The 14,948-nt window shown below is 36.9% G+C and overlaps 1 protein-coding gene across 3 annotated transcripts in view; it reads left to right on the top strand.

The window, feature by feature from the left end:
* The window catches only part of DCC (DCC netrin 1 receptor), a 1,166,577-nt gene that overhangs the window by 503,452 nt on the left and 648,177 nt on the right, over positions 1–14,948 (top strand). For all 3 annotated transcript variants that reach the window (XM_067014926.1, XM_067014925.1, XM_067014924.1), the window contains exon 3: positions 11,829–12,113. In XM_067014926.1, coding sequence (XP_066871027.1) covers positions 11,829–12,113 — 285 coding nt within the window. The remainder of the gene's footprint in view (positions 1–11,828; positions 12,114–14,948) is intronic.

Here is a 14,948-nt window from a genome sequence, read left to right as displayed (position 1 = left end):
ATGGCATTGATGTTCAATATAATTTGATTCGATTTAATGAAGAATCTCTCTCCAGGAAGACAATACTATGTGAGTCTGAGGAAGAGGTGGTAAAGCTCACTTCATTATCTAATCTTGTGTTGGGAAATATATGTTGTATAATAGCTCAGAAGGATGAAAAAAAAGCTTTTAATATGCTGCCCAGAAAAATGCTTCCAAAATCTGCCTCTGTTTGACACTGGAGTTAACAAAAGACATGGATGGGCCAAGCCAAATCATTCTTGACTGATTGCAGATAATGAAGTCAAGAGACGCCGACAGAGTTGTTAGTATGTGGATGTAGTTCATATCTGAAAACAATCTCCAGGGGAAGGTTAGGTGAGGCCTGAAATCCAGCTCTGGAATTGCTAGCCAATCCCATGGGGTACCTTTTTAAACTCATCCCTTCAAAGATGGCACCCTTTTCCAATTCTTATAAAGGTGTCATTTTGGCTACCAGAGGCCATAAGGATGTTATTAAGAAGGGTGACTTGGAAAATCCTGAATTGCTGCTCCATAGATTTGAAGGCCAAGAATCTAGCAAGGCTATTTGATGAGATTAGGGATAGATCTGCATTCAAACTGGCTCTTGATCACTCACAGGAGTCCCAAACTGACCACTTGGTTCTAAGTCTTATGTATAATCAGTTTTCAGAGATCTGGGAAAATACCAGCCCTTTAGAGTATTTATATTGAACAGACCCCAAGCATGATTCTGAAAAAGACTTACTTGATGACATTTCTCATTGACTATTTTTTGCCAAGGAAATGAGTTCATTATGTGCTGCAAATCTTGCAGAGCTGGACAGACAAACTGTGTAATTTGCCTACAGTTTTCTTTCCCTTTCACACTTCTTCTGTTATGTCCTTCTGAGTTCAACTAATTGGCCACATGGATGTTTCTTCTAAGATCACACACTGAAGGAGTGTCTCCAGTACCCGACAGACACACTTCCTAGACTTGGTTTGCAATGCCACTTTCCAGCCATGGCTCTTTAGCCAACTACCTAGGAGTCTGTAATTTCACCAGTGAAAATGAAGTTGCTAAAACAAAGACAAAAACCTGGGGGAAGACTTGAGGAGGGAAATGTTAACTGTCGGAGGGACGTACAGAAATATGCCGATAACATATTCTAAGGACGCTTTATTGGTCTTCTCGGCTTCTGAAAAGCAACCAAATCTAGACAACTTCTCTTTGGATTATATCTATTCTCTTCCCCTGAGCTAATTTGAAAATTAAAAGGGGGCAAACAAAGTCTGCCTTTGAAGGGAGGTGGCTGTGAAGCTTTAATTTGGAGCAAACAAAGCATGTACTTCAGCTCTCCTCTGGCAGTTACAGGATATTACCACACTGCTGAATTATTTAAAAGCAAGAGAGATTTCCAATCCCAAGGTCTGTCCCCCAATTGATAAGTCTATTTTTATTAAATGAACTTTAATTACTTAATAATTAGACCTGCCATAGGAGGAGATGTGGACCCTGATAGTCTGCCAAAGAGGCCAGAGGGCAAATCAGAAGAATGTGCCATTTTGAGATTAAAATTTAAAAGAAGGCCTAGGCCCAATCTGAGGGTGTTGTGGGTGGAGGAGAGGCCTCCCAGGAGGGGGAGGAGAGTCCTGGCATAAACCTGGAATGCTTTATTCCCACTTTTGCTTAAAAAGCAAAGTAGCTTAGAATTAAATGAACAAGAGTGCATGTCTAAGCTGTTCAAACTTTCTGACTATCTGGATCTGAATGAAAGATTCCTCCTAGTCTATGTGATGTGTGTGTGCATGGGTAGAAGAGTGCGGAGAGACTATTGTTCTCATTATTTTAATTCTCAGAGCCTAACACTTTTGACGTCCCTGCAGATTTAGCAGCTTTGCATTCATTGCCATGGTGATTTTCTACCTCATTTTTTTAGCATCACAAAGGAAGAGCCCAAATGAAAAATGTTTGCTGCTTTGCTGCTAACATTTCTACTGCCCTGGTGACAGCCAACGGTTTGGTTGTGCCTAGCTCCTGAAAAAATCTGTATTGGCCAGAGCCTGAATGATGGCTGGAGCCATTGCCCTGCCTGTCCCAGCTGGGTGGGAGCTGGTCCTGAGACCACTGATAACTTCGTTTCCGGGGCCAGTGATTTGAAGGAAGACGGGGAAATCTCATTCGAAATATCACTGTTTCACAATTTAAACTTATGGGCCTTAGATAAAATTTTCATGGATGCGCTAGACATCGCTCCCCCCCACCCCCTCACAATCTTTTCAAATGAAAGGCTGTGTGGGTTGACTTTGTATGCTTATTAGGGTCAGCTCTTTTTCACTTTCCCTGAATAAGTCCTTGTTTTCTTCCTCTCTTTACGCTCTTCTCCCTACATTTCCCAGCATATAAGAGCCTGGGATATTTGCCTAAACGAATTATCTGACCAATCATACATACTTTCTCATTAGACATATATTTGATGGACGTTTATATGCCACGCACTGTGCTAAGTGCTCAGAGTACAGAATAAAATAGAACCAGCTCTGCTTTTGTGGAATTTACAGGTTAGCTGGGTAGATGGCTATTAAATTAACTCCACAGTTAATAAGTTATAATTGAAGTAAATGTTGCAAAGGGGACATACAGGAATAATTGGTTCTATCTCGATTTGGGGGAGGGCCCCTCTGAGGAAGCGAGAATTCTGATACTGCGTTGGTACTATGAAATCCCAGGTAATTAAGTGCTTAATAGTATAGTTAGTAAATGTTCTAGAAAAGAATTGTAGTTATGGCTGTTTATCAGGCCTTGAGTAACATTTAACAAAGCAACCTATACAGACAGACACTTAATGAATGCTTTTTTTTTTTTTTTTTTTTTAACATCTTTATTGGAGTATAATTGTTTTACAATAGTGTGTTAGTTTTTCCTTTACAACAAAGTGAATCAGTTATACATATACATATGTTCCCATATCTCTTCCCTCTTGCATCACCCTCTCTCCCACCCTCCCTATCCCTCCCCTCTAGGTGGTCACAAAGCACAGAGGTGATCTCCCTGTGCTATGCAGCAGCTTCCCACTAGCTATCTAATTTACATTTGATAGTGTGTATATGTCCCTGCCACTCTCTCACTTCGTCGCAGCCCACCCTTCCCCCTCCCCATATCCTCAAGTCCATGCTCGAGTAAGTCTGTGTTTTATTCCCGTCCTACCACTAATCTCTTCATGACATTTTTTTCCCTTAGAGTCCATATATATGTGTTAGCATACGGTATTTGTTTTTATCCTTCTGACTTACTTCACTCTGTATGACAGACTCCAGGTCCATCCACCTCATTATAAATAACTCAGTTTCATTTCTTTTTATGGCTGAGTAATATTCCATTGTATATATGTGCCACATCTTCTTTATCCATTCATCTGTTGATGGACACTTAGGTTGCTTCCATGTCCTGGCTATTGTAAATAGAGCTGCAATGAACATTTTGGTACATGAGTCTTTCTGAATTATGGTTTTCTCAGGGTATATACCCAGTAGTGGGATTGCTGGGTCATATGGTAGTTCTATTTGTAGTTTTTTAAGGAACCTCCATACTGTTCTCCATAGCGGCTGTATCAATTTACATTCCCACCAGCAGTGCAAGAGGGTTCCCTTTTCTCCACACCCTCTCCAGCATTTATTGTTTCTAGAGTTTTTGATGAGGGCCAATCTGACCGGTGTGAGATGATATCTCATTGTAGTTTTGATTTGCATTTCTCTAATGATTAATGAGGTTGAGCATTCTTTCATGTGTTTGTTAGCAATCTGTATATCTTCTTTGGAGAAATGTCTATTTAGTTCTTCTGCCCATTTTTGGATTGGGTTGTTTGTTTTTTTGTTATTGAGCTGCATGAGTTGCTTATAAATTTTGGAAATTAATCCTTTGTCAGTTGCTTCATTTGCAAATATTTTCTCCCATTCTGAGGGTTGTCTTTTGGTCTTGTTTATGGTATCCTTTGCTGTGCAAAAGCTTTTAAGTTTCATTAGGTCCCATTTGTTTATTTGTGTTTTTATTTCCATTTCTCTAGGAGATGGGTCAAAAAGGATCTTGCTGTGATTTATGTCATAGAGTGTTCTGCCTATGTTTTCCTCTAAGAGTTTGATAGTGTCTGGCCTTACATTTAGGTCTTTAACCCATTTTGAGTTTATTTTTGTGTGTGGTGTTAGGGAGTGTTCTAATTTCATACTTTTACATGTAGCTGTCCAGTTTTCCCAGCACCACTTATTGAAGAGGCTGTCTTTTCTCCACTGTATATCCTTCCCTCCTTTATCAAAGATAAGGTGACCATATGTGTGTGGGTTTATCTCTGGGCTCTCTATCCTGTTCCATTGATCTATATTTCTGTTTTTGTGCCAGTACCATATTGTCTTGATTACTGTAGCCTTGTAGTAGAGTCTGAAGTCAGGGAGCCTAATTCCTCCAGCTCCATTTCTTGTTCTCAAGATTGCTTTGGCTATTCGGGGTCTTTTGTGTTTCCATACAAATTGTGAAATTTTTTGTTCTAGTTCTGTAAAAAATGCCAGTGGTAATTTGATGGGGATTGCATTGAATCGGTAGATTGCTTTGGGTAGTATAGTCATTTTCACAATGTTGATTCTTCCAATCCAAGAACATGGTATATTTCTCCACCTATTTGTATCATCTTTAATTTCTTTCATAAGTGTCTTATAGTTTTCTGCATACAAGTCTTTTGTCTCCTTAGGTAGGTTTATTCCTAGATATTTTATTCTTTTTGTTGCAATGGTAAATGGGAGTGTTTTCTTAATTTCACTCTCAGATGTTTCATCATTAGTGTATAAGAATGCCAGAGATTTCTGTGCATTAATTTTGTATCCTGCAACTTTACCAAATTCATTGATTAGCTCTAGTAGTTTTCTGGTAGCATCCTTAGGATTCTCTATGTATAGTATCATGTCATCTGCAAACAGTGACAGTTTTACTTCTTCTTTTCCTATTTGGATTCCTTTTATTTCTTTTTCTTCTCTGATTGCTGTGGCTAGAACTTCCAAACTATGTTGAATAAGAGTGGTGAGAGTGGGCAACCTTGTCTTGTTCCTGATCTTAGTGGAAATGGTTTCAGTTTTTCACCATTGAGAACGATGCTAGCTGTGGGTTTGTCATATATGGCCTTTATTATGTTGAGGAAAGTTCCCTGTATGCCTACTTTCTGCAAGGTTTTTATCATAAATGAGTGTTGAATTTTATCAAAAGCTTTCTCTGCATCTATTGAGATGATCATATGGTTTTTCTCCTTCAGTTTGTTGATATAGTGTATCACGTTGATTGATTTGCGTATATTGAAGAATCCTTGCATTCCTGGGATAAACCCCACTTGATCATGGTGTATGATCCTTTTAATGTGCTGTTGGATTCTGTTTGCTAATATTTTGTTGAGGATTTTTGCATCTATGTTCATCAGTGATATTGGCCTGTAGTTTTCTTTCTTTGTGACGTCTTTGTCTGGTTTTGGTATCAGGGTGATGTTGGCCTCATAGAATGAGTTTGGGAGTGTTCCTCCCTCTGCTATCTGTTGGAAGAGTTTGAGAAGGATAGGTGTTAGCTCTTCTCTAAATGTTTGATAGAATTCGCCTGTGAAGCCATCTGGTCCTGGGCTTTTGTTTGCTGGAAGATTTTTAATCACAGTTTCAATTTCAGTGCTTGTGATTGGTCTGTTCAAATTTTCTATTTCTTCCTGGTTCAGTCTCGGCAGGTTGTGCATTTCTAAGAATTTGTCCATTTCTTCCAGGTTGTCCATTTTATTGGCATACAGTTGCTTGTAGTAATCTCTAATAATCTTTTGTATTTCTGCAGTGTCAGTTGTTACATCTCCTTTTTCATTTCTAATTCTATTGATTTGAGTCTTCTCCCTTTTATTCTTGATGAGTCTGGCTAATGGTTTATCAATTTTATTTATCTCCTCAAAAAACCAGCTTTTAGTTTTATTGATCTTTGCTATTGTTTCCTTCACTTCTTTTTCATTTATTTCTGATCTGATCTTTATGATTTCTTTCCTTCTGCTAAATTTGGTGTTTTTTTGTTCTTCTTTCTCTAATTGCTTTAAGTGCAAAGTTAGGTTGTTTATTCGAGATGTTTCCTGTTTCTTAAGGTATGATTGTATTGCTATAAACTTGCCTCTTAGAACTGCTTTTGCTGTATCCCATAGGTTTTGGGTCGTTGTGTCTCCATTGTCATTTGTTTCTAAGTATTTTTTGATTTCCTCTTTGATTTCTTCAGTGATCACTTCGTTATTAAGTAGTGTATTGTTTAGCCTCCATGTGTTTGTATTTTTTACAGATCTTTTCCTATAATTGATATCTAGTCTCATAGCGTTGTGGTCGGAAAAGATACTTGATACGATTTCAATTTTCTTAAATTTGCCAAGGCTAGATTTGTGACCCAAATGAATGCTTTTAGTGTTAAAATTAGTGTTAGAGAATTAGGAAGTATCCTTTCCAAAAATCGAAATAAACAGGGTGAGACCCATTTCTCCTCGGTACTCTCATAATGGCTATATATCTCTTGCTAACAACATTTAATGCTTATTATACAACTGTAATTAGGATAGTTAACATCAATAAAATTTCTGATGCTGAAGCCCAGGCACTTTTACTATTAGTAGCTTATAAAATTTAAGTTAAAAGTGTCTGTGTTTATCATTTCTAGGACAGGGGATAAAATGGAGTTCCCATATATGCGTGCCTGATTTTTCCATATGTAAAACAACATGTTCTTTCCTTATCATGGTTCCTGAACTGACCCTGCAGTAATAGGTGCTGGTCTTTGTTAATGTACACAGGTGCGAGTAATGTGTAAACCTGTCAGTTAGCTGGGATGAGACACTTCCAACAAGTCCAGCTGTCTTAGAATCCTGGGCCAGGCTAGGTGTGAAGGTAGGAACCTTGAGTATAATTCATTCTGGGAAACAGACTTTCCCCAAGGCTAATAATGAAAGGCCTCCATGGAAACAACCAAGCATAGGTTTGTATGCTATTTTCAATTACACAATACTTCAGGCTGAAGTTTGTCTGTAAAAATTCAATCTGGGGCAGAATATACTTACTAAACAGAGTTGTCCAGTATTGTGCTGATAATCGGGGGTTGAAGAGTCAGAAAGTACTGTTATATATATTAAAAAAAAAAAAAACTCCTTTGGGGACATTTTCACTTATATTGGGGAAATAGGGTATTTTAAGAAGTATCATTCAGGACAAAACCTTTTTTTAAACCATCATACATAATGTAAACATTTGAATGAGTTTCATTCCCTTTCCAGTTCCATCTATAAAGTGGAGACAGTAATAGTTAAAGAGCTGTTGTTAGGATTAAAGGAGTTAAATAAATAAAGGAGCTTAGAATAGTGTCAGTGATAAAACTCAGGTCTCCTGTGTCATTGGTCTAGACCCAGCAGCTCTCCAAGGAATCACATTGTATGGGGCTTGAATTGACGGTTCTTGTCATATGTAAAACCCTGAGACCAACCTTGAGGGTTGATTTAGGGTTTTCCGTTTGTTCTTTGGGTTTTTCATTTCATTTTGTTTTGGTACCATTTCTCTGTTTACCAAATGATATCAAATGGAGGCAAGGAGCAACAATTAAACAAACAAACAAACAAAAAACCCCCTTGTCTGTTCTTGTCCGAAACTGGGACATTCCCAAGGAGAAGAGAAAGGTTCCACTTGGTTCCTAAAATCACCAAAAGCCCCATCCTAGAATTCAGCCCAGTTGGTTGATGCCAAGGGAAAAAGACATCTTTTTAATGGATAGAGATGGTCAGTCACTATTTATGGTTTTATGGTGGCCTTGAACGTCTCTATTCTGTAAAAAAAAAAAAAAAAAAAAAAAAAAAAAAAAAAAAAAAACAGGCCAAGGTCTGGCTAAATGATGAAGCAGAGAAGTGACCCCCCCAGGTAATCTGGTACCCAGGTGTGTTATTCACCATCGTAAACTGCTACAGAGTATGTTAGAAAGTTATACACCAATGCTCATATGCAGTTATCAAAATTTTCATGCTTGTAATAGTCTACTTAGACATGGAACCTCAGTAAATATTTGATATATTCTGTGGACTGAAAAAACACCTATACAAACATATAAACACTTGTCAGCCTTTTATTTATACAGTCAACTATGTCATTCTCTCTGTAAGTTATAAGTTCTGTAAAAATTCAAAAGATTAAGAGATGATTTCTGGTAAGTAAGACTAAGGAAAAGAGGATTTTCTTGACAGTACTTTAAGAATGATGACAGATTTGATAGGTAGGTAGATGTTAGGGGAGAAGGTATACTTCTTAAGAGGAAATTTCATGAGAAATACAATCAAGAGGGAGCCAGGTATAGACTTGTTCAATAAATCCAAGAATTCTTTTGTAGGAGTTGTGGAAGATGAGCCTGGAAGGAACACTGTATAAGATTCTTGGGTACCAGGATGTAGGGTATGAGAAAATATTAGAAAATGGAATGTTAGAGTTTCTTGAGTGAAAGAAAACAAAAAACTTTGGTGATTTAGAAACGCTCCTCTTTTGACTATGTTTAGAATAGGTTTAGGTAAGAAAAGAGTAGTGATAGGAATACCATTCGTGTTATGATTACAGTCTATCAAATGTGATCTAATGAGTTGAACTGGCTTTTTCCATGAACAGGCTCTTGATGAGCAGGTAGCTATTTTTCATGAAGATCTAGTTAAAATTATACCTGTATCTTTGTATTGCATTAGAGCATTAAATGACTCATGAAAATACTGTATTTCGTTCTTATGAGTTACAGTGAGTTTAATGTTCATAAGTAGGTGCTCATACTCTGCCTTGAAAATATAGTACTAAGTTGATAGACTATAACAACTTCTTTTAATACTGTTGCTGGTTTGTTGCACGACCATGAGATGAGAGTGCTCAAAGACAGCACAATACTGGAAGCATTAATTCAAGCCATATAGAACCTCGTAAACCTAGAATTTCTTTTTGATGCTTGGGGTTTCCTTTGTAGAGACACAAAGAAAAAGCTACAAATCATGTTTATAATTTCTCACTATATCAAATAATCAACTATTTGAAGTTTTCAAACATTGCATCATTAAATTTTAAGTAAGAGGTAATTCCAACCCCCTGTTTATTAAGATCTAAAATAACCATAGTGAATAAGCATGTAGAACAATAGCCAATTCCATTAAGCCCAATTATATTAATATATAATCTCATGCCTCATCTGTGATTCTTCCAGCTAGATGAAGTTTATATAAAGGAACCAGCTGTTGAGTATCAATTTGAATTACTCTTTCATTTTATGTTTTATTCTATGCTGTAGAACTCTTTAGGTGAATTTTGTGAATACCACAGACATTCAGATGTAAAATATATATTTAGAATTTTATCCAGTGTATGTAACTTGTACAGGACCATATATCTGAATATATAGAAGTATCCAGATATTTTATCAACTTATCAAAAATATTTTATTCTTACCTCCTTTGTGTAAAATGTATAACTTGTATGTGTGGATAAATTACTCCCAACGGTGTTTCCTTAACTATAAAATAAAATCCTAGGGATGTGAAGACCAAGAAAAAAACTATTAAGGAAACAAGTCAGAAACGTATTTGAAAAATATCTTGACGTATGTAACCGTCACAACATCTGGACACTACTCATTGCAGATTTACCTTGTGTAGTATGTATAAACCATTCTCTGTTCAAATATATGCTTTCAATCCATACCAAAGCCAATCAGTAGTTTGAATACAGTAAGATTATACACTACAAACAGCCTGGAAATTGGACTTTGAACAATGAGCTAGGGCACAAGTTAATGGATTCCTTTTGGTCTTGGTTCAGTGGTGGATCCAGCATAGTTATAGATTAGTTCCAATTAACTAAATGAGAAGAATAAAATTAGGCATGTGGTTTTCTCCCACTGTAGACACATCTGTACTGTTGAAACGGATAGCTCCGTGGATCTAGATTCCAGATGAGTAATTTTAATACCTAAGTGTAGGATATATTTCCATTGATAAATTAACATATGCATCAAAATTCATATTTCTCTATGGTCTAGATTTAATTGTCCTTGCTAAACCATGATGACACATCTCCAGGTCTGTAGGTCTGTTTATGAGTGTGGCGGTAGTGAGTGGTAGACCATCTTTGGCAACTTAAATCTATTCCATATGTGATACTGATAAAATATGTAATTTCCTTTTTCATAAATTCAGTTACCCTGTGGCTCAAAAGACTAATCCCTGAAAAGGACATGAAATGCTACCTTAGCCTAGGGTATGAGACTTGTCTACAGCATTTCTGATTGTCTCTCATATTAAATTATGATGTTTTAACCTAGGTCATTTTGCCTTTTCCCTTTTCACTCCAGCAAAATTTTTATCAGATTATAGGGAAAGTTAGGTTTGTGAGAATTAATGGACACCAAATAAACCTAACAGTAGTTAAAACTGAACACGTTAGAATTTGTTATTGACTAAATATTGGTAGAAAGCTTCTTGACAAAATTTGAACTGAGACCTAGGAAACTTTGACCTACTTATAACAGATCTATAAAATAAAAATTACAGTAATGCAAATATGATCAGAAAAACTTGACATGAAACCCCAACTGATGAATGAATCAAATTTTATTGTGAAATGCACATAACAGGGAAACCAATTCCAGTAAAATTAAAATATTAGAATATAACTGTGATGAATAGAACGCAAATCAAGAAATTAAAATTGTTTAATTGGATTAACTCTAGAAAGTAAAATTGCCAGTGATCCATCAGTGGTGACATAATTCATTCAAATATGTTTGTTTGTAATCACAAAAAATGTTTTCACAGTCAAAGAACTAGGGTCACAGATATCCATCTGTTCATAAAGGGGCGTTCAAGAGGGCAGGCTCCAAATATCTTCTACTCTTCTCATATACAGCATCATGATTGAGGAGGCTTCTCTCTCACCATCCTTCATGCTCAGTGATAGCCAGTTTATTTTTTTGTCTTTTCATTTTCCCCTACCTTTGCTTAATCATCCATATGGATGCATCTTTTTTACATGTTATTTCAAATGAACATCATAGTAGTTGTATTTGTTGAATTCACTACTATCCCATTTTATAGCCCAAAGAAATGAAACAAGTTACCAGAGGACTCACACAGAGTAGGTGGCCCAGCCAGACTGGAAACACAAACTAGTCTAATTCCAACTTAAGCATTTTTTCATTTCACCACAGCTATAACTGGCAAATACTGATGATCATTTACCTTAAGGAGTCAGCCCATGAAAGATTGTTCTTTTTTACTGTAATTGGTGGTTAATACGACTCATCTTTCTTGAAACTGTGCCAGGTTATGTCATATGGCCAGTCCTTCATAAATCCCCATAACTTCATAGTCCTTTGTCCAAAGTTGGCTAGCAGTAAGAGCATAGGATGAGAATTTGGAAGAACCAGGTCCCCTTGGCAGGATTACATTGTAGTAACTGTGTGAATGTATGTGGAATTTCACTTCTCTGAACCTCAGTTCCCTCATGTATAAAATTAGGATGATCTTGCCTGCTTTGTTTGTTTTATAAGGCTGTTGTATTACCCAATAAGAACAAAACAGCTTCTAGAGGTTAATGGCAACATCTTTATCATTTTTTTAGTCATGGAAACTACTGTTGGACCAGACATATTGTGGTAAAATGTGAAGAGCAAGCGAGATGTATTTTGAGAAGATGCTTTGTAGAATAGAATTTTCTAGAAGGAATACAGGTGTGATTTTTTATTTGGTGACTATTGTGCCTCCTCTGAAAGATTGACCCTTTGTTCTTTGTGTTTCTCCTAGGACCACTGAGGTTCCTCTCCCAGACAGAATCTGTCACTGCCTTCATGGGTGACACAGTGCTACTCAAGTGTGAAGTCATTGGCGAGCCGATGCCAACAATACACTGGCAGAAAAACCAACAAGACCTGACTCCCATCCCGGGCGACTCCCGCGTGGTGGTCTTGCCCTCTGGAGCCTTGCAAATCAGTAGACTTCAACTGGGAGACATTGGAATCTATCGATGCTTAGCCCGGAATCCAGCCAGCTCAAGAACAGGAAATGAAGCCGAAGTCAGAATCTTATCAGGTATTGCTGATAAGATTAGTGTTCTTTATTCTCTTCAGAATTATCTTTTCTAGAGTTGTTTGAGCAATTTTTCCTTTAACACGTATTTAGCAGTTGTCTTTAAGTTCTGTATTGTGTTTTGGGTTTAGTTTTATATTTTTTTCTTCCTTTCTAAATGAACCATTAGATCAGGGTATGCCAAAAGCTTTTCTTACCTTTCCATGGTTAGTAGTTGAACTTTCTGGTACAACAGAAACAGGTATTTTCCTTACATTTGTTTGCCTTCATTCACTCACTCATTCCATTAATAGTTAATGAGTGCTGTTTTGTGCAAAGCCCATTGCTAAACATTTTTTTTTGTTTGTTTGTTTGTTTTGTGCTACGCGGGCCTCTCACTGCCGTGGCCTCTCCCGTTGCGGAGCACAGGCTCCAGACGCACAGGCCCAGCGGCCATGGCCCATGGGCCCAGCAGCTCCGCGGCACGTGGGATCTTCCCGGACCGGGGCACGAACCCGTATCCCCTGCATTGGCAGGTGGACTCTCAACCACTGTGCCACCAGGGAAGCCCCATTGCTAAACATTTTAATGTTATTTGATTTTCCTCTGGTAATAGTCTAAGAGGTAGTTATTGTTACCTCCTTTTTCAGAGGATGAAGGTGAGGCTTAGCAAGGTTAAGAGTCTTCCACAGCTTAATATTGAACATTCATTTGCTTATCTATTCATACACTCATTTCTGAGAAGCATTGTGCTAAGTACTAGGGATACAGCAATGACTAAGACTGACACAGAGCCTGGCTTATATAGAATTCTGGGTGAACATGGACATACGAGTAATTACAATAAAGTGTGATTGATATTACGATAAAGAAAATGTTTTTCTCCATCTGTTATCTCCCTTTCTCTTCCCTGGAAAATCTCTAAGACTCTGGCCTCATTTTTCTCTCCTAAATAATCAGAGGTTAGAATGGATAGTTTCTAAGATCTCTTCCAATAACTGCTACTATCTTATATCTATGTAATATCTATCAATACTTTCTCATTTAATTTTACTTGTAGGGTTTATTTAGACTCATTTGTGAGAATCACAAAGAAGGCAACACTTGAGTAATTGTAACAGACTCGCTGTCAACGCACTGGCGTTGGCTCTTGTCTCCACATCTTGTATGTAGTGATCACAAGTCCTTCCGCTAGGTAGAGGGTAACATCCCCAAGTCATTCCAAATGCAGACTGGCAATATGATTGAAAGTTTCCAGAGACCTTAATTAGGACATCTCTAAAACCACTTGCAACCCTTTTGTGGATTCTCTCTTCTGTTAGTCACAGGGATACTGACTTAAATGTGTCAATAACCATCAGTGACACTGTTGCCTTCCATCCTCTAGGCAGTGACAGATGCAAATGCAGCATTTATTCCCAACACGTACATGCATTTATTTACACATCCATTGGATACACAAAAATTTTAAATATGTATATTCACATACCCTTAATAATGCATCTGAGTCAATCAGATGCGAAGCCCAGGTAAGCCACATAGAAAATTGGCAAGAATATGTTTGACTCTCTTAATATGACCGAAAAGTCTGTTTTCCAGTGGTATTAAGGGATAAATTTGGACTAATTAAATATTAAATATGAAATGGAAACATTTGAAAGACACAGAGATATAATCATCAAATCACCATTTACATTCGTTTCTTCACCTTGCAAGACACATTGGCATTGTAATCCATGGAGATTTATTTAAAGCCAAATTTCATATTGTTAATTTGGCTAAAATCAAGAATATGTTGTTGTACTTTGGAGGTGTGTGGGTATTACTTACCTGAATGAAAACTCATTTTTTTTTTTGAAATCACTACATCTAATGAGAATTTTTCTCAAAGTTCTGTGAGTTCAAATATAAACTTCACAAAGAAGGTATGAGCTAAGGTAATAAACACACACACGTTATTAGCATACTTGATTAATCCTGTATTGTATATTGTTGACCACATAAAGGACCTGCTGGAAGACCACATTTGTCCCATTTATCCCAGTTTGCCAACTGGTTTAGAGGTCAAATTCACAAATCCACTACAAGTACCACAACAAGTACAAAATTGAGTGAGAGAATGAGTAAATGAATGAATAAATGCTCAATCCCAGCTTCTTTTAGTTGCCATTTAGCGTTTCCTCATTTTTCAAATCGTGCTAATCCTTTCTGAATCAATTTCCACTTTCTATAAGTACCAGTTTGAGGAAGTCATAATTGCACAGGTATATTGCCCTTTCCCTATTGTAACATGTATTTAATAGGGTAAGGTAGACACAGTTAAAACAGAAATCCATCATGTTATTAACATGACTTAGAAGCATTAAAGTGGTACGTATATGGTTACCACTCTTTAAAAAAAATACATTCTTCCATGGCCATTTAAATATCATGTTGACTGATGAACTTACCTATTTTCCCTTTAGTTCGAAACATAAATGCCGATTTGAAGTTCTGCAACTCTGTTCAACACTTGTTTTTACCACAGTTCATAGAGTATTTTCATTTGTGTGCATATGTGTGGAGTGTTATCCATTTCTAAATAATATGTAATTTGATGCCCTTATTCAAGTTTATGTAGAATACATTTCAGGTTGCCACTTTTATGTATCAGGTGTCTAATAGCACCAAGTAACAGAGATTTATTAAATTCAGATTTTAAGAATCAAATAGTTGAAATTCTTTGAAATCCTTTCAATAGTTGAAATGCTGTCTTCCATCAAGCAGCTGCAGTTTATTCACTACATAAATACTTTACTCAACAAGCTTTTGAGTGAATCTTACGTACCTGTCATCACACAGGTTACTAGGAGTACAAAG

Source organism: Kogia breviceps, chromosome 15 (genome assembly GCF_026419965.1).
Source record: "Kogia breviceps isolate mKogBre1 chromosome 15, mKogBre1 haplotype 1, whole genome shotgun sequence".
Lineage (NCBI taxonomy): Eukaryota > Metazoa > Chordata > Mammalia > Artiodactyla > Physeteridae > Kogia > Kogia breviceps.
Note: the sequence above shows the minus strand (reverse complement) of the source record. Positions and strands in the feature narration are given on the sequence as shown.